Source organism: Aspergillus lucknowensis, assembly GCF_044049455.1.
Source record: "Aspergillus lucknowensis strain CBS 449.75 chromosome Unknown BJX67scaffold_25, whole genome shotgun sequence".
In the NCBI taxonomy this organism is placed as follows: Eukaryota; Fungi; Ascomycota; class Eurotiomycetes; order Eurotiales; family Aspergillaceae; genus Aspergillus; species Aspergillus lucknowensis.
The window spans coordinates 150,855-177,359 of record NW_027263569.1 but is presented as its reverse complement, the minus strand read 5'-3'; the positions used below and the strand labels follow the sequence as shown (position 1 = coordinate 177,359).

The window sequence follows — 26,505 nt, the reverse complement described above, 5'->3', positions numbered from 1 at the left end:
TTTTTTTTTTTTTTTTTTTTTTTTTTTTTTTTTTTTTTTTTTTTTCATCTTGTCAGTCAAATCTGTCTCATCCACCGCCAGGCCCGCTCACACAGCCTTGCTCCTTGTTGGACGCCTGACGTATCATACGATACGATACCGTATAGTATTTTACAAGAAAAACGCACCGGGAAGATTTCGTTTGAAGACTTGAAAGGAATTTGAGCGACGTCCAGCCATCAAGAGGGAAGGTTTTTTATTCCATCATTTCTTTCTTCATGACCAAAAAATCAGGGACACTGACAAAAAAGGGCTCTTGCAGAGCCAAAAATCCATGTTGCCCCACTCAGCCACGAGGCTTCGTATCAGGTTACCAATGAGGAGGGCTCCCTCGTAAACAAGGCACCATTTCCATTTAACTCCGCCTTCGCGAGTCGCGAAAGGTGATAAAAATTGTCTTGAATCCTCAAGAAAGGATTGTTCAGGAGTCCAGCAATGCAGAAACCACCGACTGAACGAAGGATCCACATCCCGTGGAAGTCAGAATTTAGAGACAAAAACACTCCACACACCCAACCACTGCGGCAGAGCGGAGGAGGTGAAGAGAAGACAAAACTTGTCCCGTCTGCCCGTATCTGCAAGGCGCATTCCTTCTGGTTCTCGCATGGGAAGTTGTCGTGTTCGAGATCGTGGTGGGGAAGAGAAAAAAATCTCTGGGAGATCGATCGCTTGTCGACGAGTTTATGGGTGGCTGGGGGTCCGAGAGGGACCTCGAGAGGGTTTCAGCGCCGCCCAGCTTTCTCGTTTCTGACCTGCATTGAAGTATTCTTCAGCACGTCAGTTGGACGCTGATCGGTCGTCTGAGGACACTGACCCCGCATTGTGGGGATGATTCTTGGATAAATGACGATTGCATTGTCTTCGGTCGGGTCATCGATCTCCATTCGGCCATCAGTTCTTCAACTTCTTTGAGAATGGTCAGAGGATCGACATGGGAATTACTGTACTGTTGTGTTGCAGTCTCAACTCGCAGGATTTTCTTGGGTTGCAAAAGAACAGTGCCCTTTCTTCCTGCACGTCGCTGCTGCAGGAAATTGCGGTGACAACAACCTCCGCTGAGGAAGCTTGGATGGCTCTCGCGAGCTCTGGATTCGCCCGTCTACCAGCTGTCTTCGTCAGAGTCCACGTGCAACTGTGTCCCGTATCGGTTTCCTAATCCGCTAGCGCCAATTCCCTCGCTCTCAGACCCATCCCGGTCGTCTTCCTCGTCGTCAGAATGGTCATGCCGGTACTTTCTGTAGATCGCTGCTGTATCATCTTCCTCATCGTCCCAAGACAGGTCCTCGTCTGGGTAGTCATTTGCAGGATTATTCTCAGCTGTCAAGTACGCGCCCTTTAGCCTTCTTTCCTTTCCAACTCATGTCGTATTTTCTTCCCCAGCATGACGTATTGGAATGGAGAGGCTTACCGTTGGAATCCCCATCTTCGCTGTCCCACCGATCTTCCTCGTCTTCCTCCGCAAAGTCTTCCCAATATATCTCGTCCTCCGGGGTGATAACAATAACTCCGATATCTTGGCGGCTGCCATCGATGCCATGGTGCCGTAGCCATGCTTCTTGGTCAAGTTCGAGGTTGACGACCGGGTCTGTCAGAAACCCTCTGTCTGGCAAAGGACGCCGAATATACATGTCGTAAACATAGTCCTCGTCACTGTCAGGGTTTTCTTCCGTTGCGGCGGCCCTAGCAGTCTTCTTCTGGTTGAGCTCTATTGGGTCGGGAGGTGCAGCTGCTCGGTGTCTGTTGGGAGTTCGCGGTTGATATTTCAGCGGGGGCTTGGGCATCGCAGAACGTGCCGCCATTGAGGATGGTGAATGTTGATTTGGCGGCGATGGCACCACCTCCATATCTCCATCAAGCTCCAGCGCGATCTGCTCGAACTGACGTGCCAGCCGATCAGACTCGTCTTCCCAACTGGTCCGATGAGCCTGTGCTCCTCTCTCTAGCACCTGAGATATACGCTCTTTAGCAGCTGATATTGCGCCCTGGCGCTCCTCTCGCCATTTCTTCTCGGTCTGATTTACCACCGGTCGCTTTTGGGGGCGAGCATACATCGGTTCCTGGATTGAAAAGCCCATATCCTCTAGTCTTCCAGAAGCCGCACCCGCAACCATTGACGCCCTTCTGGAATGTGGCTCGCGCCGGAGCTTCTCAACGAGGACTGCCACGGCCCCATCCTTACGTTTCTGAATGCCTCCACCCGTGGTGCGCAGTGGACTTGGGGGTGCCCCTGGCCGTGAAATCTGAAAGCGTCGGATTGACGGCGCAATTCCAGTTCGTGAAGCCGGACTACCGGGTTCACTCGGGGTAGAAGATCCCAACCTTTCGCCGTTTGGTGTTGCATCTACCTTTGGCGTTGTAGTTGTAGTTTTCTCAGAACCTGGTGTCAGCGGCGACGGAGAGGAATATGTCGCGTTTTTCAGCTTCTCCTCTGCCTGTCGCCGGGCAGCCGTGATTCTTTGTTCCTCACGCAGCTCGGCTCCCGGGGAGGTGGCTCTCACCAAGGGAACACCTCCACCCCCGATGTTGGTGGTCTTGCGGACGTGGAGGTTACTCACAGAGCGAGGACTCCGAATTGATCGCTGAGCGGCTGCCGAACCAGAAGGGCTGGGCGAGTCGCTTCTGCGGACACTACCGGCATTAACTGTGACTCGCTGGAAAACAAAGTCTGTAAATCGGCGTTTTGTCTGATGTAACTCTGACTGAATATCTGTAGATCGAATTAGTCTTGCAATGAGAGAGAACGAAAGCGATGTGAAAACTCGAGTCGATTTCCCACCCCGTCTTGAGGAGGGAGATAGCCGAAAGAAAGCTCTTACATAACGTATCTACAGGTTCTTCTTCCCGGCGCCTTTTGATATTAATATGCTCTGGAGGTAAAGTCATGTTACGTAGTGGCGTACCTCAGCCACGGTCAAGTTGAATGAGTGGAATGGAAAGATTGCAGGGAAGGGTCGCCTGGGAGGTGGCGGTGGTCTTGAGATCAACGATGTTATTTACTTTTGAGATGGAAGGGCGACGGACAGTTTTTCCGTTCCGAGGGCTTATCTTATCGACTCTCCTGCTTTGGAGGTGGAAGTGATGCCAACAACAAAGCACGAAACATCTGCGGAAGCGCCCTCTAGAACCCTCTAAGTGGTTCTTCGAAGTCAAGAGTTAGGTAGCATACTTGAAGGTCTACCATGACTTTTCGGCCATGCTTGCTGCGGAGTACGTGTTATATGATACATACATGCTGCACACATTACCTGAACTCGATGTATGTCGTCGGCATTTGTTGAGCTTCGCTCCCACCGGCATGCCCCCCTCCGTGTCTCAATGGCTTTCTGTCACCATCGCTATCCTGAAAAATCCCGCCGGAAGCTGTCTGTGGTCTCGTCCAACATCCGAGACGCAAGGGGGCATTGTTTCCCCCGGGACAATTTCCTCAAAATGGCATAACATATGCAATTCAAGGGACAGAGACATAAGAGAGAATTCCAGGCCGATCCAGTCTATGGTATAGCCAAGGTCTCATCCGTCCTCATGGGCAAAACAAGTAAACAAAATCGTGGAAACTTGATGGGGCAAAAAAATAAATAAATAAATAAAACAAAGGAGAAAGCAAAGAAAAGTAAAAGGGGAAAGGATCAATCCCAGCTAGCAATACAGGTGAATGGTATAGGAACTGAAGATTAAAACATTATTAGGGGCCCTGGAATGGAACACAAATAATTAGGCGTGCGGAAATCAGAAGTCAATACAGTAAGAGAATCAGAGTGACAGAAATACCGGAATGGTAAAATGCAGAAAAGGATCAACCATATCAAAAAGTTAAAAAAAAGGATTGGGAAATGGTAAAAAAATATATCCTGCGGAACCGGAGCGAAAGGCTCAGAGACGCGGAACTAGTCATTTGGCTCCAATCTCTTCTTCGGCCCAGCCTGGTAAGGAGTTCTCGTTCTGAATGGCTAACCCGAAGCCAGAATGATTAAGTCCTCCGAGAGCGGATGAAAAGCTCGAGAAGCTGCTCTGGGGATGATGAGCTACTCCCGGACGATGAGACCCGGGCTGGCTTGATATGGGCCCAAAGGGCTCTTGAGAGAATGATGGCAAGCTCACAGCTCGAGAATGTTGTGCACGTGGCACGCTCAGGCTGCTGGTGCTTGCAGTGGCGTGATGACCAGGTCCCGTGGAGCCGCTATTAACGCTCAAGAAGCCGTTTGTAGAGGGCTTGTGTTGGTGTAGGGGAGCCTCCATGCTGCCGTTCGTCAGTTCACTGGTGCTGGCCGAATTGTAAAGTGACTGCTGATGGTGGTTGGACTGAGGTTGAGATTGCAAGGCCGCTAGGGTGATCGAATCATTCAACCGGCTCTCTTCCTCTTGGGTCTGTTGGGCGGACATTTGGCTGAGGTACATGGTTAGCGGGTTACTGGAACCGGCGTTCAATATACCCGACGGGGATGCAACGTTTTGTAAGGGCTGTCGGTTTGGTTGGGCGTTCTGGGAGCCAGTCGAGCCGGGGGCGGGCGAGAGTGCTGGACGGGTTGGACTGGGCTGGGAGCCAGGCTGGAGGCTATGGAAGCTGTTGAGTGCCGGGGAAGGCGACTGCGGTCCTTCAATACCACCGCCGTTGCGATTTTGCTGTCCGGCGTTACCTGTTTGGCGAGGTGGGTTCCCACAGCGGTCTTTGCCGAAGTTGATCTTGAACCGGCGATATTCCTCCCGGTTCCGCATGCCTTCAATAGCTTTGATTGCATTTGCGATATTGGTGAAGTTCACGAACGCGCAGCTCTTCTCCCTCAGCGTATTGACCAGCTCAATCTCTCCATATTCAGAAAAGTCTTGACGCAAACGCTCTTCGGTCCATGATTCGTCTAGGTTGCCAACATACACGTTGCGGGAAGCCCCACCGCTGACAGCCAGAGCGATAGCAGGGGGAAGAGGGCCGGAGTGTTTACCCCAGCCGATCTTCAACCGTCTATTGTGAATCATGAGCCCTTGGAGGTTGCTCAATGCATAGAACGAAGCAGCTGATGTCGGGTCAATGAAGGTTACGAAGCAAATGTGCTTGTCGGGAATGTAGCGAATATGATGTAGAAGGCCCCCTCGCACTACATTGCAAATCTCCTCAATCGTAGTTTCAGGGTGGATGTTGCCGAGGTAGATAGTTCGATTTCCCAGGTTGTTGACACCTCCTGCAGAAGTGGCGACGGCCGCCGCGGCCACGGACTGTTGGGCTAGTGCGTTGGTAATCAGATCGCGGTCTGCTGTGTTGAGAATGTGTGCGTATCCCGGGGCAATTCCTAGAAACTGTGCGGCATTTTGCTGCTGCGTCTTCGAGACGTAGGCACAGCGATCCTTGCCGTAGAAAACACGCCGAGGAGCTTGCCATTTGGCCTCCTGGGGTAATTGGGACACAGCTTTCACGGCATTTGTGATTGACAGAAAATGAACAAAGCCAATGGCTTTTTCCTTGACAATTTTCACGGTGTCAATTGGGCCAAACTTCCCAAGCTCTTCCCGTAGTTCGTCCTCAGTCGCCTCCTCCGGTAGGTTCCCAAGATACACATTACGTGAAGCACCAGACTGTTGCACCGCCAGAGCGACGGAGGTTGGAACCTGAGACGGCTTACCCCAGCCAACCTTTATATCGTTCCCTTTTATAGCTAGTTTTTTTAAGATAGCGTCCGAATGAAAGTGGGTAGCGGAATTACTGTCCAAGAACGAGATAAAGGCGCAGTTCTTGTCTGGGAGCAAGCGAACGGACTCGATCTGACCACTCCGGACGTGGTTCAAAATCTCCTCCGCGGGGGTTTCCGGTGGGATGTTGCCCAAGTACACGGTTCGGCTCGTGCCCGAGAGAAGACCTGGCGTTACAGACGCCGCTGGAGTTCCGTACGCAGCGTTTCCAAGCCCCCCCAAGCCACCGACGGGCGATTGCGGGCCAGCAAGCATCTGCGAATTTCCTAGCCCTTCTGCAGTGAGCATGTTCGAGTATAACCCGGTATTATGCGAAGATTGCGTTGGACTGCCTAGTTGGTTCTGGGCCCCCTGTGCCGAGGTGTTCTGAGGGAATCCGCCGTAGTTGGTGAATTGGGGGGATGTGAATGCGGACGGAGTTCCGGGCTGAAAGGGACTACCGAGCAGGAGCTGGGAGGGAAGAAGAGGGGTGAAGTTCATGTCGAACGCAGTGCCCGACGTGGCCATGTTGTCAGTCGTGCTCGGGTTACCGGTGGTATTGATGGCAGGAATGTTTACTCGACGAGAATTCCGGTCCGACAATCCTTGCAGGGGAATATTGTTCGACTGGTACGCCCCGTGGGAAAATCCAGTGCTATCCGCGTTCAAGTTAGAAAATTTCAAACGAGTCGGGAGGTTAGAGGCATCGGAGGTTTGCATGGCGAGCAAAGCGAGCGAAGACGAGAGGGCGAGGTCGGTGTAGACAAAGCCGGCAAAGTCGACAAGAGGGATGATGAGAAGGAAGATGCTGGAGAATCAACCTTGGGGGATTAATCGAGAAGAGAAAAGAAAGGAATAATATGAAGGAAAATTACGAAGAAACTCTATGGGGTTCAAGATACCCCGGAGAAGGAAAGAGCAAATCGAGAAAGGAGCTCGAAACACAGAAGAGAAAGAAATGAGGGGCGGGTCCAAGAGAGTGACAAGAAGCAGAAGATCAAAAAATGTCACGGCGCGAAACGAATGGCCCCAATGGAGACGTGTCTAGAAGGGACTCAAGTGGTCAATTGGAATGTGCATTAGGCGGAGGGATGGTGGAAAGGAGAGGGACTCACTCACCCTTTGGAGATGTTGCTGTTGGCTGGTCAATTTTAGGGGGTTCGTGGTCAATGCTCGTCACGCCGCGCCTCAGAAAAAGAATGGAGAGCCGCAACTCGACTGCTTTTGAGGAGGAAAACTCAGAAATTTGAAAAAGAAAAAAACGGATATGATCACTCAATCGCTCTGGGGGAATCAAACGGTCCGCAGAATCATGACAGAATGCAGGATGCAGACTCGAATGGAGACAAAGAGTGGCTTCGAAGTGTTAAACTGCAAGTGGATAAGCGCGAAGACACTTGACGAAAAGAAAAGAAATTAAGCGTCAAGTCGCAAGTCCCCTGAAGGAGATGTCGTATCTGGGGAAGAAAATCGGACTCGAAAGGGGAAAAGGGGCGAGGTTGGAGAAAGAGGAACAGTGAAGACAGAGGAAAATACAAGTGAAATCTGATATGCCTTGTGATGAGGACCAAAGAGATTCTCGGAAGCGAGTGAATAATTCAATTAACGAATCATGGCAAAAGTATATGCCTTGCGACGCAAGTGACCATGTCCAAAGATCTATCTCTCCTGAGTCATGAATGTCGAGTTGGCAAGGGGAAAGGGGGAACTTGAAAATAATGAGAGAACGGATGACCTCCGTATTCGGTATGATGCTGGTTACAGGGGAGCGCCGAATAATGGCAGAAAGGGGTTTCAGGAGAAAAGTGGAAATCTTCAGGTCCACCATCAGGGAGAACATGAAAACGTCGTGCATACAACATAACCCCGGGGATCAGAGTAATTGCTCTGGAGAGTATACATTCAATGAGAGCCCGTTCCCTGGTTAGAACGCGGCAAGGACCAGGGGGAAGATGGGGAAGATCCGCAGAAGACGAACCCTCGTTCTTTTCGAGATTGTTTTGAGGTCGTGGCAGAAGAAGCTGAGATCAGTCACTCCGGTCTCGTTGCGGAACCTGTGTCAACTTTTGTCCACATGACCGACATGGCTCGTTCCTGCTCAAGGGCTCACCCAGAACCTGCAGGGTTTGGCGATTCTTCAAGTGGGGGAGCGGGTAAATCTGAGTTCGAATCTGGAGCGGTGGAGGTTGGTAGCTTTGCCATGGTCATCCCGGGAGGAGGAAACGGCTCACGAGCCCGGTTGCAATTTGACGGAGCTCATGATGATCGATTCTGAAGAATCAAAGGCTGAGGCCATCCATCGTGAACGATTCGCTTCGGAGAGTCCATCCCGAACAATGGGGACAAGAGAGACTCTTACCCAGGTAGTGGGGTAGATTTCGGAGTCTGAACCCAAAGCGGCTCAAGGTCGGCAGAACTTTGATCCATTCCGGTGGCCAGGGGAAGTGAGTCCTGGAGGGGATCCTGAGAATGAATTGACCTTGCTCTGTCTCCGAACTGTCTCTTACGATCTGTACGGAATGGGTAGGGTCTTGTGTATCAGAATTACTTGTTGGGGGTTTCCAATACCCCTTGGGATGCCGCACGGAGAGGGAAAATAGGGGCGTCCTGATGTTTCCTGACTCGAAACCATGGGCTTTTCCCACGAAGTGCCTGTAGGCGGCGGGAAATGGGAGTGTGGGACGGATTTCCTTATCCGTTTGCCTGAGGCAGAGATCGCAGCCAAAAAAATTACCCCTCCGAAAATAGATAGCCAAATGGTTCGTTTTCAACTCTCTGGCTAGGTTGTATTATACATTGTCTCTAAACAGCTTGCGTATTGAGTAAGTGGAATTTTAAATTATTCACAATATCACAATCATTGAATCTCCGGCCCCCTGTCTACCTTCTCCTCTTTGTAGTGGGTGCTTCGTGTGACTCAATCTAATCTTTCCTCCATAGCGCATTTTCCACCCGCCCAACGGACGTACCAGCAATTCTCTCACCCCTCGCGTCGTTTACTGTCGATCGAGTATCGCAATGGCGTCTGTATACATTGACGAAGACGTTGGAAGAGACGACGCTGCCGCCACTGGCTCCGAGTCGGCTCCCTACAAGACACTCGTCTATGCTTTCTTACAGCATCCTCCTTCTGATGGTGCTCAATACTTGACCCGCAAGTCCCCGACAGCCCCTACTGGCGAAGATGCCGATTCAGCGGCGAGATTGGAGTGGAGGCCAGCTACCAAGTCTGCGATTAAGAAGGCTACCAACTTATATGAGCAACGGAAGAAGAAAGCTGCGAAGGAACAAGAACTGGCTATTCGTGAGAAGCAGGAGGCAGAGAAACGCCGACTCGTCCTGGAGGAAGCGAAGAAGGTTGTGATAACGGAAGACCCATCGCTTCCCAAGCCCGTGAGAATCCGATTAGACGTAACCGACCCTGCTACCGTTACGCTAGGCACGCCAGAGTCAGATATTCCCGGAACCCGAGTACGGGTTTTGGGGCGGGTTCATCGTCTGCGTTCCCAAAAGGATATGATCTTTTTGACTCTCGTCGATGGGTATGGGTACTTGCAATGCGTTTTAACCGGCGATCTAGTCAAAACTTACGACGCCATGACCCTCACCCTCGAAACATCCATTGCACTCCACGGAGAGATGCGGGCCGTTCCTCCAAAGCAACATGCGCCTAACAACCGCGAACTTCATGTTGATTTTTACACGGTAATTGGTCGCGCCGCCGGTGATAAGGAGGCGATCACAACACGAGTGGCTCATGACTCTGACCCTCAGACCCTCTACAACAACCGTCACCTTGCTCTCCGCGGTGAAACCGCGTCCTCCGTCATGAAAGTACGCGCCGCTACCTTGCGGGCTTTCCGTCAAACATTTGAGGAGCTCCGCCTGACGGAAGTGACCCCACCCGCTATGGTACAAACGCAGGTGGAAGGTGGAAGCACCTTGTTCAAATTCGACTACTACGGCGAGGATGCGTACCTCACACAGTCGTCGCAACTCTACCTAGAGACCTGTATTCCGTCTCTAGGAGATGTCTTCTGTGTCTGTCCTTCCTTCCGTGCAGAGAAGTCCCTTACGCGTCGCCATCTTTCCGAGTATACCCATATCGAATCAGAGCTAGACTTCATCACCTTCACTGACCTCCTGGATCACCTCGAGGCCGTCATCTGTCGTGTCCTCGAAATAGTCCTGGCTGATCCCGTCGCCAAACCCCTCATCGACCAGCTCAACCCTGACTTCAAGGCTCCCAGCCGCCCTTTTCTTCGCATGAAGTATTCAGACGCCATCGAATGGCTGCGGGAGCACGAAATTCCCAATGAAGAGGGCAAACCCCACGAGTTCGGCGACGACATCGCTGAAGCGGCGGAGCGTAAGATGACTGATATCATCAACAGACCCATCTTCCTCACCCACTTCCCTGCTGAAATAAAAGCGTTCTACATGAAGAAAGATCCTGAAGACCGTCGCGTGACGGAAAGTGTCGACGTCTTGATGCCAGGCGTCGGTGAAATTGTCGGCGGCAGTATGAGGATGGACGACTGGGACGAGCTCATGGCCGCTTACAAACATGAGGGCATGGACCCCTCACCATATTACTGGTACACCGACCAGCGCAAGTTAGTTATTACCCCTCCCCTCCACTGGCCGTATCATACACCAAACACGCATGCTAACAACCCCGACCTAGATATGGAACATCCCCCCACGGCGGATACGGCCTCGGGCTCGAGCGCTTCCTTGCTTGGTTGTGTGCTCGGTACACAGTCCGGGATTGCTCCCTGTACCCCCGTTTCACAGGCCGTTGCACACCTTAGAATCGCTTTCTTTGGAACAGGACACAGTGAAACACCTTTTTTTTGTCCCGTTCTAAGTTCCCCAGTATAGACACATGTCTGCTTTTCCATCTACACGGCACTTTCGAAAAGACGTCTTCTATCCAAGCATAGCTTAGTCGTCGTATACCCTTCTATAACTTCCCTTAGACTTATGGCTGGCTTGTCGGGTTGATCCTTACAGGGCATATATTGTCATAGTAGTGAGCATTACCGAGTAAAAAAAAATCCAGCTAAGTAAAAGAATAGCACTATATTTCCTATCCCATCGAGATTGGGGTCACTGTGTTCGAAAACCTCAAAGGTTCCACCAACAAGATAACTGAGATGGTGCTGACGTATCTGCCGCTGCCGACTAGTTAAAAGCCGAAACGTATTGTCCGGCCCAGTGGTGCATACAGAACCAGATTTATGTGGGAAGATGGGCGCAATAATAGTTCTGGCTTCAGCATAGTTTTTCTACCAGGTTTTTTGATAAACTAGGGGATTTGTTAGAGCAGCGCTTTTTTTGGACTTCTAGTGTATTAAGACGTAGGCCCTTTGATTAGTGTACGCAAATCGATTCGGTGGATGAGGTGTATAAGCATGTCATAGGGAGAGCGCTCCATATGGGACTATGCATCGGTCGAGGAAAAGAATCAGCTATAAGTGTACCTCCTGGTAAGACATATGTCCCGTAATTGACATCATCTCTCTGTCCCCTTGGGAAGATGTTGAGATCTTCCGCAAACCAAAAGAAATCTCCTTATATATTATTTATGATCCATGTATAGTGCTGTGAAATGCCGTAATATCATAGCTGTATCTGGTTCGTAAATGGTTTCATCTCACGAATCCGGGTGACAGACACATGCGGACCCCTTGAGTAGTGCATCTTGGATCATGGAAACATAATCATCTTGTCTGTGTCCTATCCACTGGCTCTGAAGAACTTTCAGTCGCCGTGAGTTCCGACAACACCCGGAAGATTTCTGGCTGCGAAGCGCCTGCACGAATGATAGCGATCAACCTATCCACGGCCTCAGGCTCTCCGTTGGAAACCACGGCAATCAGTCGTCTGAGGAATGTTTGGTAATATTCAGCAGTTTCGGTATCGACCTCGCTGGCTTCATGGTCGTTTCGCTCCTCGTGGTTACCGTTTCGATTGCCGGTTCCGTTGGTCTGATGGCTGGTGGGTTTACTGTTGTCAATAATGGCAGCCGAGACACTGAAGCCCAAATTTTATCTTTGGCGAGGGATTTTCCCCTTATCGGAGGAGGGGGGAAAAAGCAGCATATAAAGGGCGCAGGGCAAGAGGGGGGAGAGGTACCTACCCTTGCTCTGGCGCTTGTCGCGAGTTCGTGCCCCTCCGGTCCATGCTTTGAGATGGCCCCCGTGGGCTTCACGGCTCCGTCTTCGGAGATTATCTCGTATACAGGGAGGGTAAGGGGGAATCCTGTGGTAGGGCAACACCCGTTTCTGTTGACATTCGATGGATTCGGCGCCGAAATCGAGTTGCGTCAGGGTACGGCTCTGAGGGAGGAAGGACAAGGATGTCAGCTCCGGCCGTGGGCCGACGCAGGATAACTCCAAAGTGTCCACTGAGGGAACGGTGGCATGGAAGGAAGTCCGATGAAGAGTCTGGAAAGAGACTTATCGACAGGGGGATCAGAATGATCCGGGTTTGATATTCGCCAGCGCGCCCGGCTATCGGTGTTCCACCCTCTGCCACAAAAGCGTCTTGCGCAAACTGTGGACAGGCGAACAAAGGACACATCCGAAGACAAACATGAGCCAAGTCATTTTGGGAAACAGCGGATCACCTCGGGCTTCCTCTGGTCCTCGAAGATAGATTCGTTGTTCCTGGAGCAATGGCAGCTCGCGGCAGCACACGGAAATATTATCCTGCCCATGGAAGCCAATCACGTGGAGTTGACGAGCTCCTCCGAATTCGGTTGCCACATTGCTGGACACGCACCCTCCATGGATTGTCGCGCGGATAGTCCCAGTGAACCAATTGGCACTCTGGATCCGGCGAAGACTTCCATCTAATCCACTATTCAGCCTTGGTTCCTCTTCAATTTCCTTTCCCCAAGGCGTTGAAAGCGATGGCTTTCGGTCCCCATCAACTTCCATTTGATGTGCGTCGAGTGCAATTGCTCTTGAATAACTCGCTTTGCGGGCGCTCATGGCTCTTTTGCTTGAGCCTCCTGGCTCTTTCCTGTATGCTTTTTCATCTGGAACGGAAGTGCCACCATCCGCACAGCGACGACTACGAGGCCTATGCTCGGGGCCTTGATGAGAGGGCCCGGACAAGCCTGATTAGTAGCACTTATCTCGCGTGGTCTGGGGGAGGGAGATGCCATTTCTTTCCAGGGCCAAAGGGTCACGATTTGGCGGCGCTCTGTCCGACACCCTCCTGGTTGAAAGGTAATGCCTCGTCCCCAAGGAGAACCCCTTGCTGTCGATCAACGAACGAAATGTCCTGAATTTTCTGGTATACTTTCACTGGCGACTTTCAAGTTTCGATGCTAGGCCGTCACTTTTCTGCTGTCCGCCTTCTCGAGCTGCAGACGCTCTGGTCAGGCCGGAATTCCTTTCCCAGGACGGATTGCATACTCGCTTTATTCGAGCTTTGACGTGAACGATGCTTGACGCTGCAGGACCCCATCCCATTTGGCCCCCAGTCGAAGAACACGCTCCTTTGTGCACAACCATAATGGTGATATTGAGAAAAGCGAATCTGGTTCTTAAAGATACGGATGGAAGCCGTGGGACTCCTGGCGAGTAAACATACTTCGGAGCGGTCGAATTATGTCTGCTCGGAACCCCATGTTTCGGGAGGAAGAGTGGGCATGCAGAACTCTCGTTGGAGGTGATCCAAGAATTCGGCGCGCTCTTTCGCCCCCCCGAAGGAGTGCTAAGCAGTATCACCGTCTCCTAACAAGGGCCGATTCTAAGGAACATCGGCGGCCGGGACGGCCGGTTGCAGGCCGCACATCTTCGTCGGACACCCTCCGACGGCTGAGATTTTATTTTCACGATTGTCCGGCGGTAGAAATTGGCATCACTAATCGTAATGAACCCGTGGCTCAATTTCTCAACATCGCATTTGACTACCAGAGAAGACTGCGGGTCGCCGGGCCCCAGGCCGGGATTTATGAATTCGCGGGTAACTTCTTAGAATCACCTGCCGTCTGGAGCAAGCTCGCAACCATATGATCAGCTGGCAAGAGATGGGCCGCCATGCTCACTTGACTGTCGGATTGGGGGAGTCAACCTTCCTTCCTAGGGTTCAAAAATCATGTTAGCCGATTCGTCCTGAAGATGAAGAATTCGAAGAGGATCCAATCTTGAATCGATCAGAGGATGGTAAGAGGACCGGCTACCCTTTAATTGAAGACGATTCTCACCTAGTGTTAGGGGCAATAACTGTACCAGAACCATAGGAGACCCGAAGACCTCATACCGTGGAAGCCACATCAAGGTCTGAATGGAGAAATAGGTCGCACACGGGTCTGGGGGTTGAACAGGATAAAGGAGATTCTGTCCTGGTGGTGTCAAGCGCCAATCGGAGGCTATCAAGGAAATAAGTTCCTGAAGTCGCGATTGGGTTCCACACGAGAACCTCTCCCGGGCGAGAGCACCAGAACCCCATGGAATTCTGTTCATCTGGCTTCCCAGTTACATCTGGGAGCTCGGGGTCGACACCTCCAGAGGGAGTTTTGGCTCTGAGTCTTGCTCTTCGAGATAGGTCGTGGTGTCTTCATTGGGAAATTTCGTCTAATGCTAGGGTCACAACTGGGAGACCTTCCCGGCCCTGTCTGTCGGGCCGTCATCCTGTGTCTGTACACCGAGAAAACTGAGCTCATTTCATTGCACTCAGGAGTTATGGTCCTAACATAGATGGGGCGAGGTTCCGGGGTCTCTCGGCTCGCCGTCGGACGTTCGTGCCGACTCATGACGTCCCTCAAAGCTGCGATTCAGACGAGATTGCTTGCAGTGAGTGGTACAACCGTGCTGGTGGATTCGCCCTGACCATATATCAGGCCTCTGGTATACGGCTTTCGACCCAGGTGATTCCTGTTCCGGACTTGCTATTAAATGGTGGTCTTGGGCATCGCTGTTGCCCGCGGGGGTGTATTCCAGAATCATCCTGCGTTCTGCTGACTATGAGACTCTTCTCTCGGCTAGTATGGTCGCATCGCGTCGTGCTCAGCCGCGGCGATGAGCGAATGGTATCGTGGAGTTATACTTAGGTAGGGTAGATGGGGGCTTGACTTCTCTGACGTGTTTCGAGGTCTACTGTGTAACTACTCGCTGGCTAATTGGCTGATTGACCAGGGGTTCCTTCGGACCTGCCCAGCCAATCATGCTTGGTAGTCCGCGCGACTGGACGGACAAAATCAAGCGCGGTTCACAAGCGACTGCAAATGATGGTCGCCTGTATCAATTTGGCGCCAACCGCGTTCCATCCTCTCAGCAAACTATGCGAGACATCACAAGCCTACATCTACACCCCTCACCTGTAGAAATGCAAGCTCTTCTAGAAGGTGAGCTTTGATACTGGTCGAAGCCAAGCAAATTTGAAGTCTTCGTGATGACTCGTTAGTCGCATGAATGCCATGCATCAGCGGGCACCGTGACATAACAAGCTTGCACCAAAATTCCAGGGGAAAGGCAAACGCGAACCTCATGAGTCTAGTAGCATTCCAAGGCTTCAAGCACCAAAACATCCCATACGTCAAGCTATCCCAGGAGACCCTTCCCAGACGCGTCGCCAAAGTCCCCTTGCTTGAAAAGCTAAATCATGCACTCTCTTTTAAAAACAACTCCCTCCCCTGCGACACACGGCCTCCATAACCGTGTATAATTACCGCAGACGAAGGCGACACCTTTCTCAATCCCAGCCGATACGTTTCTCGTTCTACCAACCACCAAGATGCACCCTCAATTGATTCTCCCCCTCCTTGCTTCAGCCCTCCTCTCCCTCTCTGGCAGCGCAACCACCCAAGCCTTCGAAAGACCTCACGGCATCGACTCCGGAAACACCCTCTGCGCCGGCGCATGCGTTCCAGATCCCGCGCTCCTAACCTGTTCCCGGATCCAGGTATGTCCTTCCAGGTTGCACTCCATGTCCTGTCGTTTGTATCAAATGCATGCTCGTTTGATTAGCCATTTTAACACGGTTCTCTCTCCCTCCCTCTCTCTCTGAGATATAGTTCCGCCCACAATACGGTTGCTTCATGTGCTGTCTCTCGGACGACGACTTGGATAATCTCGACGAGACTTTTACGCCGCTGGATGATGGTGGAGAGGATGAAGAGGGTGACTGGGAGGCTTGAGGGGCATCGTTGTCGTTTCAATAATTTTTATTATTCTGGTACTGTTTATTGAGTTCCCAGAGGCCTTGCTTTGGTGGGGAAGGAGATTTAATTGCGTATTTCGTTAATTAATGGGGGCTCGTGGGCAGGTAGATCGAGGTTAGGTTTGGAGAGTGCGCTCCTGGGTCGGGGATATTGTGCTCTGCACTTGTTCGATAAGCTATGAGAAAACATAATTATGCCTGAGCAGCGGCTTGCGCGCCTGAGAAATGAGTTGGCTCTCCCAAATATCAGTGCACATGACGAGTGTCTAGTTCTTATCGGGGATAGAAGGGACGACTTAGGCAACGTCGGATAGAAGAAGCCTGGTTGCATGATCATGAAACACTGACGTATGATTAATTGGTTTGCTATGTAAGACCACGCTGTTTGCTAGCGAGAGGCATGCTATGGAAAGAACGAGAAAGAGTTCCAGATCCATATCCGTCGTGATTGTATCCTGTTTTTGCAATTAAATCTATATTATCCGATCCTTACTCCGTGGTTGTGGAAGAAATAAAGATAACTAAACATGCCTCAAGCCCTCTAAGTGTCCTGCACTGCAGTGGAAGTCTCCACAGTTTTATCGTTCCAGAGGCCACTGTTGGCGGGAAAGATGGATCCGCTGTTGGGCATGTCAATTGGGGAGCCTGGGACCACCGCAACATGCGGAACCACCAGCTCCACACCCTTTGTAGCACTGCTGCTGCCAGAGAAGTAGGGCTTATGTCGAGGCGGCAATGGACGGTGGACCGGATCATGTACGTGGTGAGTCATGTCGTCCGAAGTAACACTGCTCGCTGAGGATGCAACGGACGGAGTATGGCTCAGCGAAGGAAGAGTTGATAGACTAGCTGAACTGCGGTGATCGGCCCTTGCGCGACGAAGAGGAAGTACGGATTCGTTGGTGTGAAACCGGGAAAGGTATTTCCAAGCATCTGACGCCATAACATTTGCGTAACGAGCGTCCATAGGTATTACTGGCTTCCATTCGGTGGGATCAAGATCCGTCTTAGCTTCATGCATATCACTGGGTATCCGGATAGACTGAGGGGGGTTGACGGGGATTTTTGTGGGAGTCATCGGCGCCACGATGGCGCACGAGGACGCCGGTGGAGAAGCTGGGGGGGAGTTTGGAGCCGACATTGTGGTACAAAAAGACAAGGACGCAGAAAGAGGTTTGTGTGAGTCTTTGCGGCGGCAACTATAGTAGTATGTTAGACAATAAGAAGATGAAGAAGTCATTGGAAGATCCGGGGAATCGTCAATTTAAGAGGGAAGGGTATTATCAGGAAATGATAAGGAGTCACACCGTTCACTGCAATAAAGAAGGCGATTATCAGGCACAGTAATCTGTGTCTCACACATGGCGCTGGAGATTCAGTTAGCACCAACTCGTCCGATAAGCAAGAATCTGACATGCAAGGGTCCGAAGGATGATAAGGTGCCATATTCCAAAATGGGAGGAAGAGCATGCGGCGGTGAAGGATGAATTGACACAATTATAGACAGTATACGCACCAGTAGTTGAGGAAACTTGCCGCCATCTCAGGCATTCGGTCGTCGTCGTCTGACACAGAGGTACGCAATTGACCGGAGCCCAGCTTGGAGATGGAGACGTTCGCACTGGATGCACCTTTCCGATGGAGTGCTGGCCTTGCCGTCCTCAATTTGGATGAGTTCGAGCCTGACAGGGTGCGACGGTGATGATAATGGGCATGGCTTTGAGCCATGGTGGCGGTGAGGGTCTTTGTTTCTTTTAAGAAACTTTGGCCTGGTCGATTGACGCAGTATCCGGAATAGCCAAGTGATGCGCGATGTGGAGTACGGGTGTTCCCCTGAGGGACCCGACTATGAGGGATTTCCAAGTGGGTCGGTTAAGCTTGCTGCGAAAAGCAAAACAATTGCCTCACTGTGTCGCGGAAGGCGATCATAGAATTATGTGCCTGTCGGTCAGACCAACCTCTGTTGGATGAATCGGGAGGTATGGGATGACGGATGCGGGAAATTCTCCAGAGGACCAGGGCCGTGGCAAATATGTACAGAAAGGCGTCGCAGTCGGGAAGCGTTGATGGCGATAAAGCGGGTGATAAGCTTTCAACTGTGAAACCTCAGTGGTCAGCACCGACAAGTTTGGAACAGCACCAGGCAGGACACTGGCCGATTATCATTGGCCTGCGATGACGGGAGATAAGGGGAGGAGGACATAAAGAAGCCCAAGATAGGGTAGAAGCGGGGACGAAGAGGGCCTCGGCATGGGCCGAATTTGGCAAAAATAATATTCAGGTCTTGACATACCACAGCGGGTGTTAGTTATTTTTGTCTTTGCTCTTAAGCTGTTGTCTCTCGCCTGAACACAACTGCCAGAGGACACAGTCTCAGGTGTTTGCTGTGATGCGGGATTTTGACGTGGGGTATTGCAGAATGCACGGCAGCGGTTGACGATGAAAATCGCTCAGAGGATAACTCGCCGATAGACAGGGATGGAAACAAGGAAACAATGACGCTACCGACAATTGTATATGTGAGACACACGGGCGAAGAGTCGACACCAGGCCCGAGAGAACAAAGTAGTGAAGATGCTTTGTCATGGAACGGCGGAGCTTGAGGAGTTCATAGAGAGTTTAAATAGGGTGTCGAACGAGCGACTCGGGTCAAGAAGGGCTACCTTTTGAAAGAAGAGTCATAACTAATCGGAATTTGTTGATTGTGAACGCGGATGTCGAGTGAGGTTCTAGAACACTCGCAAGAGTCGCTGAGAGCACCTGCTCGAGATGGTTGGGTGACGTGATTTGAGCACGTCAACCTTGGAGCCTGAGGTCCTCACCTCTGAGGCCTCAAGCGGGGCTTCCTCCTTTTGTTCTTTGGTAGAGCGGCTAAATTTAGGAGACAAGATTTCCAGGCTCTCAGAGCGTCGAGACATGACTTCTGTTTGCTAATTACGTCTTCTATTTCGGCAGGATTGATGCTGTCCAAGAGCCTATCTGGTTTCAGTGCTCCACGCCCCTCCGCGGCTCGACAATTGTTCTGGCCCATGTTGCAACCACTCCGAAGCTGAAAGCGTGAATCACCTGAGAAGTGCAGAAGACCTGTGCTTTGCAGACAACCTTGTGCCTTGGCTTTGTCGGAATCACGAGATGCTGCATGGATCGGAAACGTGGGAGTGCCGATCGCCGTCATCCTCTATACGTGTCTTATACCAGCAGGAGCAAGAGGCCCGTTTTCTTGATCAGTTTTTGTCATTCACCATCTCATGGCGCCGGAATTGCGTACCTTGGAGGAAAGGAGCAGGCAGGCTCGCGTTCGACTGCTTCAGCAGGTGATCTTCATGCTTTCGGGTAGATCAAGTCTTGAAGAAACTGGGCTCCACTGCCCTTCGGGCCTCAGAGCGTCTCGGTTCACAATTCGAGAGTCTCCTTTGTAAAGAAAGAACCCGACACATAATCAAGGACGACGAGGGTCGAGGGGTGGGGCAGCTTGAAGTCGACGATGAGCATTCCATGGCGCAAGCTGCTCCATACTGCAGGATCTCAGGCATGCGATCTCCCCCGAGGCATTCGCTCCGTGGTGCGTCATCCGCTCAGTCGAACTCAGACTCGGCGACCTTGGTGGACACTTTGTGCATGATCATTTGCGATATCGCATCTCGACACCCCGGCCCAACGGTCCTCGCTGACACGTAGGAAATTTATGTTGAATTGGGCCAGCGTACCAGCATGTTTGTGCCATCATCATCCATTAAGCAAGGGTAGCCCAAGATGTATGGAGCCTTACATGATTCCCTTGATGATTGACTCTGTTCGCCCGCTAGCCCTGGAATCTGCCACCAGTGCAACAACTCCTGACCTGATTTTGCGACCCCCGAAGGAGCCTTGGGTCAAGCACTTGGGGTACCGGGAAGACAAGCCACCCGTTGACTTCCGTAACTCAAACACTCGAACCTTCGAAGAGCTCGGAACAAGATCTTCCACTCTCCAGTTCCAAGGTTCAGCATTCGAAAACTGAACAAACTTTCCATCGGATGACGCAAGAAGCAAAGTCAATTCGTTTTCCAGAAGAGGCAATGACAGACATTAAGTGAAAGGTCTCATTGCAATTGGGGTTGTTGCCATATTTGTTTTCTGGCGTGGCGTTCAGTGTTCTTCTCTTTGTTTCTTGATCTGTAATGAAGAATTGGGTGCTTGGTTGAAACGACCCTTCCATGGTGAGAACTGAAGCAAAGGGTCATCCGGAGCTTATCGGAATTCTTTAGGAAGGTTGAAGCTCAATCCAGTGCCTATTCGAGCGCTCGAGGCCGCATCCGTTGTGTTTTCCCTTCTCTTGTAGCTCCTTCACCCTTTACAACCCGGCCTGGGCTCACAGGAGACAGTAAACTGTGGGAAAATTATTTCGAGAGTCTTCCCTGCACTGGATCCTGGAGTGGGGTCCAGGATTTAGCAGTCGCTTCGTTCGGTTCTGCCTTTCTGCCTTTCACTTGTGAAATGTGGAGGGGCCTCGAGGAACGAGCGCCAAGTCTCATGGATCGAACATCATGGATTGACTGGAAGGGCCCCCCTTCCTTCAAGGAATTGGAGATAAATCGTGGTGCAGCCTCAGCATCCATTCAGCCTTGCGGATTCAGCCCTCGTATTCCCACTTGGTCCCTGTTGAGATGAGAACCGAGAAATGCGGTCACCCCACAAGAAAAGAATCTCCGGTCCTCTCGCGCCTTTCAACTTTGACATCCCCACGCGCGAAAAGAAATGCAACTCCTAGACCTCCCAAATGAGCTCCTGAAGCAGATAGGCGAGCGAATCGAGCAAGAACGGGACATCAATGCCTTCGCACAGACAAACCGACTCCTCTACCAAGTAGCCAACTCGCACCTCTACCGGACCAACGCTCGAAACAGTGCAGGTTCCGCGCTTCTCTGGGCCGCAAAGGAAGGTCGCGAATCTACAGCACAACTGTGTATCAATCACGGAGCGGATGTTCATACAACAGTTTCAACGCGACCGATCGATGAGGATGGGTTGGGCCCGCTTCTCCTCGCGGTGACAGAGGATCATTCGTCAGTGGTGAATTTACTTCTTGCGCAGCCTGGTGTGAGCCCCAACGCATACTTGTCTCGTGGTAGGACGCTGTTATCGTACGCCGCTGAGTGCGGGAGTATAGGTGTTCTTGGGCTTCTGCTGTCTCGGGATGATGTCGATCCGGACCTGAAGGACGGCGGCGGTGCCACCCCACTGTGGCGGGCAGCGGATCGCGCTCGCCCAGACGCTGTGAAACTCTTACTAGCTACGGGGAGGGTGGATGTAAATTTCTGCAAAGAGGTCGCGGACGAAAGCTGGGCCGAAGCGCGGACACCGCTGTTGGCGGCAGAGTGGCAGCTGCGTTGCATTTTCGACTCCGGGTCTATAGATGGCACGACGATGGAAGACTGCGAGGAAACGGTGAGGCTTCTTCTGTCGTGCGAGGAGGTGCGGTTCGATATGACTGCTGATTGGCGCGCTCGGGATATGGGCAGTCTACTCTGGCATACGGCGCAGGTTGGGCCGACAGACATTTTAGAGTTACTTCTCAAAAGGGGTGGCGTTAACTGTGATGACTTTGAGTGTAACCGGCAGACACTTCTTTCGTGGGCAGCGTACCAAGGGCAGGACGAGGCTGTGAGGATACTCACAAAGTATGGGGCGAAGATAGACTCGAGAGATGGCACAGGGAGGACACCGCTGTCTTGGGCAGCTGGGCAATGGCAGACAAAAGCTGTCAAGTGCTTGCTTGATGCTGGGGCGGAGGTTGATTCAAAAGATCAGAACGGTGCAACGCCGCTATGGTTCGCTCTTCATAATGGCGCCGAAGAGGTGGTTCCAATTTTACTAGCTCACGGCGCTGTGATGCCAAAATTGATCTCATGTTGAGTCTGGCGCTCTCTGTCGGGTGGGAAAGTTACAACTGTGGATTTATAGCCCGGGGCTGGGGTTGAGCCGTTTTTTCGCGAGATCAAGATGATATCGGACCTCTTGCAATCGCTGCAAACGAGGGGCACGAGTCGGTGGCAGGACTTACAGTTCTATAGAGAACAGAAGGGGCTGACCCGAACGGGTATCCGGGTAACAGAGTCCCCGGACGGTGTGGTCAAAGGAGGCGGCATGAAATGCAGGAGGGGTAGCCATGGAGCTGCTTCTTGACCGGCATTCTGCGCAAAGGATGTTCTCAAGGTTTAAGCAGGAAACACAAAGAATGGAAAGATTGTTGTTAAGCTACTACTCGATTGGAAGAAAAGGGTTCAGATCAGCCAGAAGGTGATTACGGCTCTGAAGGAGAGAAGCGCCATGGAAGACTGATGTTGAACCTTTCGAAAGGAACAAGGGCCTCATATGATGGGTTATTGCGATCAAACTTAGACCCTCGGTTTGTGGAGAGAGAGAGATTAACTCTGAAATCACTAGGTTACTGTTCAGCTAGTGAGATGGATGTTTCGATCGGCCACCACATAACAAGCATAGTTATCCAGAAAAACGTTGGATTGGGGAATTATCCTAGGGGTATCATATCGGTATTGTACATCGTAAGCAGAGAGTAAGAGGATGTCGATCACTTGTCGACATCCATTGCATCACCTCCGCTGGCTGTGGTAGGTGTGGCTGCTGCGGGAGGAGCTGAAAGGGTTGATGAACTCGGGTTACAACCGTCGGCTGTCTTTGCAGCTTCTTCATTTTTCGTTGTGGTGTTGGGCTCATCACCGCCACCGCTAGCCTTTGGGCTGCTCCCTTTTGCATTAGGATCCAGGAACCTTTCCGGTACGCCGCGTGCCGCGGTCCCCGTAGGCCCAACATAACATCCTAGCATGGGGCTCCAGGCATATTTGTGCGCGGCGGTATCGCGAATTTCGTGATAGGCGTAAGAGTTCGCAAAAGGGAGAGAAGTGTCAGGGTCCCGGTAACGCGACGGGAGGGACGTTATGACACAGAGCGAGGATGAGATTTCTATTAGAGTTAGGAATTTGGGAGACCGTGGCAGCCTAGGCAAAAGGGGAAAGACTTGTACATACTTGTGAGACGAGGAGGTTTCTTGGCGTTAAAATAAATGTTGAACTCTCGGCTTTGGGCAGTCCTGTCATCGAAATTCTCTAGAACCGTCAGGCATCGTCCTGTATGTTCGACGACGGCGGGAGCCGGCGGGACTGATGGTTGAAGCGGGTCGGCGTTTGTAGCGCTTTGCTCATCTACATGTATCCCGGGATTCTGTTTATTGTGGACCGGAGGTTGCGTACTTTCTTGCCCGTCTAGTTGCATTGGAGTGGGGGCGGCAGGGTCAGCCAAGGTTGATGCGGTCTCGGGCGCTGTCGGTGTAGTTGCCGTCGGGTTGGTAATTGTTTCGTGAGCTATAACGTTCGCTTGTTCTTCCGGTTTGGGCGAGACTTCTGTCTCTGGCGGCTGGTTGTCGTTGACTACCGTGACATCTGCAGGTTGGGGAGTGGGCTTGTGGGGGTTTGTTGGACTGTCCGAGGTTTCTGCTGTCGTCCCTTCGTCCCTGACTTCTTTCGACGACTGTTCTGCACCTTTGGGGTCCGTTGTTTCTGTCGACTTCTCTTTAATTGGGCTCTCAGTCGTTTCCGCCTCAGGTGCACGGCCAGGTAACTGCACTTCGGAGACTGTATTTCGAGGTTCCGTAGGTTCAGTGACGGCTATAGAAGCCTCACCCTCAGTTCCGGTAGGCTCCTTCTCCGGCAGTGCGCTGCTCTCTTGGCTGGTGCCAATTGACGCTTGCTGAGGTAGAGCTGGGGCTTGGTCCAGCTTCGGTTCGGTGCCAAACGGTACAGGCCCAGCTGGATTCCCAGACGAGGTATTCGGAGGCACGGGGCGGGGTGTGCTCATCTCGGTGGCAGTAGTGTCCGGCTTGCGCTGTGTCTCAGCTTTGTTTTCTTTATCTGCTTTCTTGGTTTTCTTCCGCGTACTGTCTTCCTTCTCTGGCTTGGGCGTGACGTTGATCTTCCCAACTCGCGTCAAGCGGCCATCAACCCACGTAGCAACACCACTCCAGTAAGAGATGACGGGACCCTCAAGACGGCGGTTCTGAAGAGCCTCGATTTTTGCTCGTCTTTCTTCGGCTTTTCTCTTTTCCATTTCCTCCCATCTGCTGACGCTCTTGCTGTTATGCCTTTCCACCCTCTCAGCTTCAGCAAGCCGCTCGGCTTGTGTCATTTCTTTCGGCTTGAACTTCGCTTTCCGTTTAGCTGCTTCCTCCATTGTAGCGATTAGACGAATACGCTTTTCCTCGCTGTCCTTAAGCCGTGCATGAGTAAGCTGCTTATTTTGCATAGTTTGTCGACGAGACGAGGACCGGGTAGGGCCTTCCTCAAGCGTAGGAATCCATGAAACGCGCTCAGATTTCTTCCTTGCGCGGGGGGCGGGTGTTGATAGCTTGGCGGTCGGGTCAATCTTGACTTTCTTGCTGGTAATTCTGTATCGGAGATCCTCGCGAGCCCTCTTTTTCTTCTTCTCTTCCCTCTCTTCTTTCTCGAGTTGCCGTTCGCCCTCCAGATCGTCCCCTTGGGCATGGGGTCCCTGGTCATCCTCATCATCCGAAGAAGATTCGAGTCCCATATCCTCCTCTTCACCTCCTTCCCCTGCGACATCAGACGCAAACTCATTATCATCATCTACCTCTTCGAACAATAAGGCAAGGTCATCATCGGCTGCGGCTTCCAAGAGAGCGGACATATGCCGCCCTGCTGTGCTTCGTTTCGCGCGGCCCTGAATGAGCGATTCAACGGGCGTATCATCCTCGGAGGAGGATCTCTCGTCGTCGCGTGCCATCCTTGAGATTTCTCAGAACAAATAAAGCCGTGTATTGGATGTGAATAGGCAATCGGTCAATCGCAATTCAGAATGGTGTGCATAGAAGGGTTGGAGGATCGTCCAGTGGATGGAGTAGCTCCATCTAAGATAACCGCTTAGTACCCGCAAAGTTAAAGAGAAATTGATCCCCGAGGCAAATAAATAGGAATGATAGCGCGGTGTCTATCGAACGTAGTGAATGCATGACTATTTGGACACAAGATGGAGCTTTGAAGGCGGTGTGAAAAAGTCAGCAAATCGCTGCCGTATGTTTGGTTAAGTTACGACGACATTGATTACGTGATATAGATGCCTGAGGCCCCCGGATAACTCAAAGGGTACAGTACGGAGGGAACATGCGGAAATGCCTTGAATGTTGGAGCACTCCGTGCTCCGGAGCGATGATCGTCTCGCTACCTCCCTGTATTACAGAGAAAGAAGGGGGATCAAGTATCCAGCTTCATCACTCGAAAGATGGTTCTCAAACTGGAGCTCGAGTCCCGGAAGTGCGAGATTGAGGGCGCTGGAATGCGGGGGCGAGTGTGTTTCAGAGTGTCAAACTTCTAAACGGCGCCAACGTTCAGGTCCTCCTGTTTCAGGATCGGTGCGTGGGACTCGCTGCATCACTGGAACCTTGGGAAACGCCAATCGTTCGTGCGAGGGGTTGGTTTCCGGCAAGGGCCAATATCTAACTGTCACATTCCACTTCGTGCCTGCTGCACGTCTCAGGTATCAATCTGACCAACAAGAAGTCACTCGACGAGGCATTTCAAGTGGACTCTGAAGCCGATCGAATGATCAACGGGAGATGACCGGCCGTTCCTGATACTCAACCCGACATCCCAGCCAGTGTTCGGGGCCGCTTCAGCGTTCGCTGAGACCCCACTGACATCTCTGGATCGCCGGGTGAAACGCTTGGTAGCCGCAGAGGATCCAAAGTTCAGAGGGACGCCAATTCTGAGTAGTGAACTGACCGGTGCGATACAACGGGCGCGGAACAGTCAACAAGAGAAAGAAACTCGAAGATGGAGAAAAAGAACTGGCCGTATCCCCTTTCTAGACGAACTTGCAAATTACCCGATTGGAATGGGCATCCACAGCTGTTTGCATGCATCACACACGCACTCAGGATAATCACCATTTCCTCAGGGCACATTCTTTTGTGCGAGTCAAGAGTTGTAGAGTAGATTTCTTGACAAACAGCCCCCTTCTCTGCTTGGCCTTTTGAATTCAAGTGCCCAAGTGCGTTCGACGAAGCCACGGACCAACCACAGCACAGCTCGAGCTCGACACCCCAAACCTGCAACCGCCTGCACCAGAACTCGAAAGTCCTTTTTCTCTCCGTCCTCCTTCCCTCTGACTGTCCTCTTCACATCTCTGCTATCTCTCTAGTATCCTTTACTCCTCCTCCTCCTCTCCTTCTCCCCTTCCGTTATCCACCTCTTCCCTTTTCTTTTTCTCTTCCCTAATTCTTTCAACCTGGTATCATTTTTAGTCACGTCACTCCCCCAATCTTTTCTGCTCCAAAGCACTTCGTCCCACTTTTCGGCCTCCGCCCAGAGCTTCGCAGCGAATTTCCAGCCACCAACCAAGTCGCTTTCGAGCTCTGCTACCTCTCGTCGCTTTATATTCTTCTTAGCCCTTCGCTCGGATTGTTTCTCCTCGACGGTTGATCGTGTTGTTTTCGGTCAGTTCTAGCGAGCCCGTTTGGAACCACGATAGCCTCTGGCTTTGGATTCATTGCAACTCCGCCGCCCGGACCCGTTCCCATTGCGAGCCAAGCAGCAACCTTTATCCGTTGCGCCTTTTCCC

At 51.7% G+C, this 26,505-nt stretch overlaps 9 protein-coding genes across 9 annotated transcripts; 3 read left to right on the top strand and 6 right to left on the bottom strand.

Moving 5' to 3' along the window:
• Positions 1-1,091: 1,091 nt before the first annotated feature.
• Positions 1,092-2,989, bottom strand: BJX67DRAFT_138523 (uncharacterized protein). The gene is made up of 2 exons (XM_071024619.1): positions 2,856-2,989; positions 1,092-2,746 (listed from the first exon to the last, which is right to left on the bottom strand). The coding sequence occupies exons 1-2, from the start codon at positions 2,920-2,922 to the stop codon at positions 1,353-1,355; spliced, it is 1,461 nt and encodes a 486-aa protein (XP_070885386.1). The 5' UTR covers positions 2,923-2,989; the 3' UTR covers positions 1,092-1,352.
• Positions 2,990-3,734: 745 nt separating this feature from the next.
• BJX67DRAFT_138490 (putative differentiation regulator (Nrd1)) lies at positions 3,735-6,904 on the bottom strand. Its single transcript, XM_071024618.1, has 2 exons — positions 6,817-6,904; positions 3,735-6,352 (listed from the first exon to the last, which is right to left on the bottom strand). Exon 2 carries the CDS (start codon positions 6,223-6,225, stop codon positions 3,928-3,930), a length of 2,298 nt encoding a protein of 765 aa, XP_070885385.1. The 5' UTR covers positions 6,226-6,352; positions 6,817-6,904; the 3' UTR covers positions 3,735-3,927.
• Positions 6,905-8,715: 1,811 nt separating this feature from the next.
• Positions 8,716-10,511, top strand: BJX67DRAFT_381926 (asparagine--tRNA ligase DED81; the record flags this gene model as incomplete). The annotated part of the gene is made up of 2 exons (XM_071033111.1): positions 8,716-10,313; positions 10,385-10,511. 2 exons carry the CDS (start codon positions 8,716-8,718, stop codon positions 10,509-10,511), a joined length of 1,725 nt encoding a protein of 574 aa, XP_070885384.1.
• Positions 10,512-12,050: 1,539 nt separating this feature from the next.
• BJX67DRAFT_138267 (uncharacterized protein) lies at positions 12,051-12,984 on the bottom strand. The gene has a single exon (XM_071024617.1). The coding sequence runs from the start codon at positions 12,696-12,698 to the stop codon at positions 12,216-12,218; it is 483 nt and encodes a 160-aa protein (XP_070885383.1). The 5' UTR covers positions 12,699-12,984; the 3' UTR covers positions 12,051-12,215.
• Positions 12,985-15,450: 2,466 nt separating this feature from the next.
• Positions 15,451-15,853, top strand: BJX67DRAFT_381925 (uncharacterized protein; the record flags this gene model as incomplete). The annotated part of the gene is made up of 2 exons (XM_071033110.1): positions 15,451-15,618; positions 15,731-15,853. 2 exons carry the CDS (start codon positions 15,451-15,453, stop codon positions 15,851-15,853), a joined length of 291 nt encoding a protein of 96 aa, XP_070885382.1.
• Positions 15,854-16,315: 462 nt separating this feature from the next.
• On the bottom strand, positions 16,316-17,828 carry BJX67DRAFT_138005 (uncharacterized protein). Its single transcript, XM_071024615.1, has 3 exons — positions 17,393-17,828; positions 17,184-17,243; positions 16,316-17,075 (listed from the first exon to the last, which is right to left on the bottom strand). The coding sequence occupies exons 1-3, from the start codon at positions 17,602-17,604 to the stop codon at positions 16,418-16,420; spliced, it is 930 nt and encodes a 309-aa protein (XP_070885381.1). The 5' UTR covers positions 17,605-17,828; the 3' UTR covers positions 16,316-16,417.
• Positions 17,703-18,578, bottom strand: BJX67DRAFT_138223 (uncharacterized protein). The gene is made up of 3 exons (XM_071024616.1): positions 18,386-18,578; positions 18,078-18,159; positions 17,703-17,972 (listed from the first exon to the last, which is right to left on the bottom strand). The coding sequence occupies exons 1-3, from the start codon at positions 18,460-18,462 to the stop codon at positions 17,802-17,804; spliced, it is 330 nt and encodes a 109-aa protein (XP_070885380.1). The 5' UTR covers positions 18,463-18,578; the 3' UTR covers positions 17,703-17,801.
• A 1,666-nt stretch (positions 18,579-20,244) lies between these two features.
• On the top strand, positions 20,245-21,983 carry BJX67DRAFT_137946 (ankyrin repeat-containing domain protein). The gene has a single exon (XM_071024614.1). It carries the CDS (start codon positions 20,614-20,616, stop codon positions 21,769-21,771), a length of 1,158 nt encoding a protein of 385 aa, XP_070885379.1. The 5' UTR covers positions 20,245-20,613; the 3' UTR covers positions 21,772-21,983.
• Positions 21,984-22,447: 464 nt separating this feature from the next.
• On the bottom strand, positions 22,448-24,672 carry BJX67DRAFT_381922 (putative signal transducer; the record flags this gene model as incomplete). The annotated part of the gene is made up of 2 exons (XM_071033109.1): positions 22,448-22,839; positions 22,905-24,672. 2 exons carry the CDS (start codon positions 24,670-24,672, stop codon positions 22,448-22,450), a joined length of 2,160 nt encoding a protein of 719 aa, XP_070885378.1.
• Positions 24,673-26,505: the final 1,833 nt, after the last annotated feature.

Excerpts from the sequence above, each read along its gene's own strand:
- BJX67DRAFT_138523 (XM_071024619.1), bottom strand. The coding sequence starts at position 2,922 with ATGACTTTACCTCCAGAGCATATTAATATCAAAAGGCGCCGGGAAGAA. Across the intron at positions 2,747-2,855 it reads AGAACCTGTAGATACGTTAT|ATATTCAGTCAGAGTTACAT; the intron begins GTAAGAGCTTTC and ends TTCGATCTACAG.
- BJX67DRAFT_138490 (XM_071024618.1), bottom strand. The coding sequence starts at position 6,225 with ATGGCCACGTCGGGCACTGCGTTCGACATGAACTTCACCCCTCTTCTT.
- BJX67DRAFT_138267 (XM_071024617.1), bottom strand. The coding sequence starts at position 12,698 with ATGAGCGCCCGCAAAGCGAGTTATTCAAGAGCAATTGCACTCGACGCA.
- BJX67DRAFT_138005 (XM_071024615.1), bottom strand. The coding sequence starts at position 17,604 with ATGGCTCAAAGCCATGCCCATTATCATCACCGTCGCACCCTGTCAGGC. Across the intron at positions 17,244-17,392 it reads GCAAGTTTCCTCAACTACTG|CGCCATGTGTGAGACACAGA; the intron begins GTGCGTATACTG and ends CTGAATCTCCAG. Across the intron at positions 17,076-17,183 it reads CTTCTTTATTGCAGTGAACG|TTGCCGCCGCAAAGACTCAC; the intron begins GTGTGACTCCTT and ends ATACTACTATAG.
- BJX67DRAFT_138223 (XM_071024616.1), bottom strand. The coding sequence starts at position 18,462 with ATGACAAAGCATCTTCACTACTTTGTTCTCTCGGGCCTGGTGTCGACT. Across the intron at positions 18,160-18,385 it reads TGTGTCTCACATATACAATT|ACCTGAATATTATTTTTGCC; the intron begins GTCGGTAGCGTC and ends TGGTATGTCAAG. Across the intron at positions 17,973-18,077 it reads CCTATCTTGGGCTTCTTTAT|TTGAAAGCTTATCACCCGCT; the intron begins GTCCTCCTCCCC and ends GAGGTTTCACAG.
- BJX67DRAFT_137946 (XM_071024614.1), top strand. The coding sequence starts at position 20,614 with ATGCAACTCCTAGACCTCCCAAATGAGCTCCTGAAGCAGATAGGCGAG.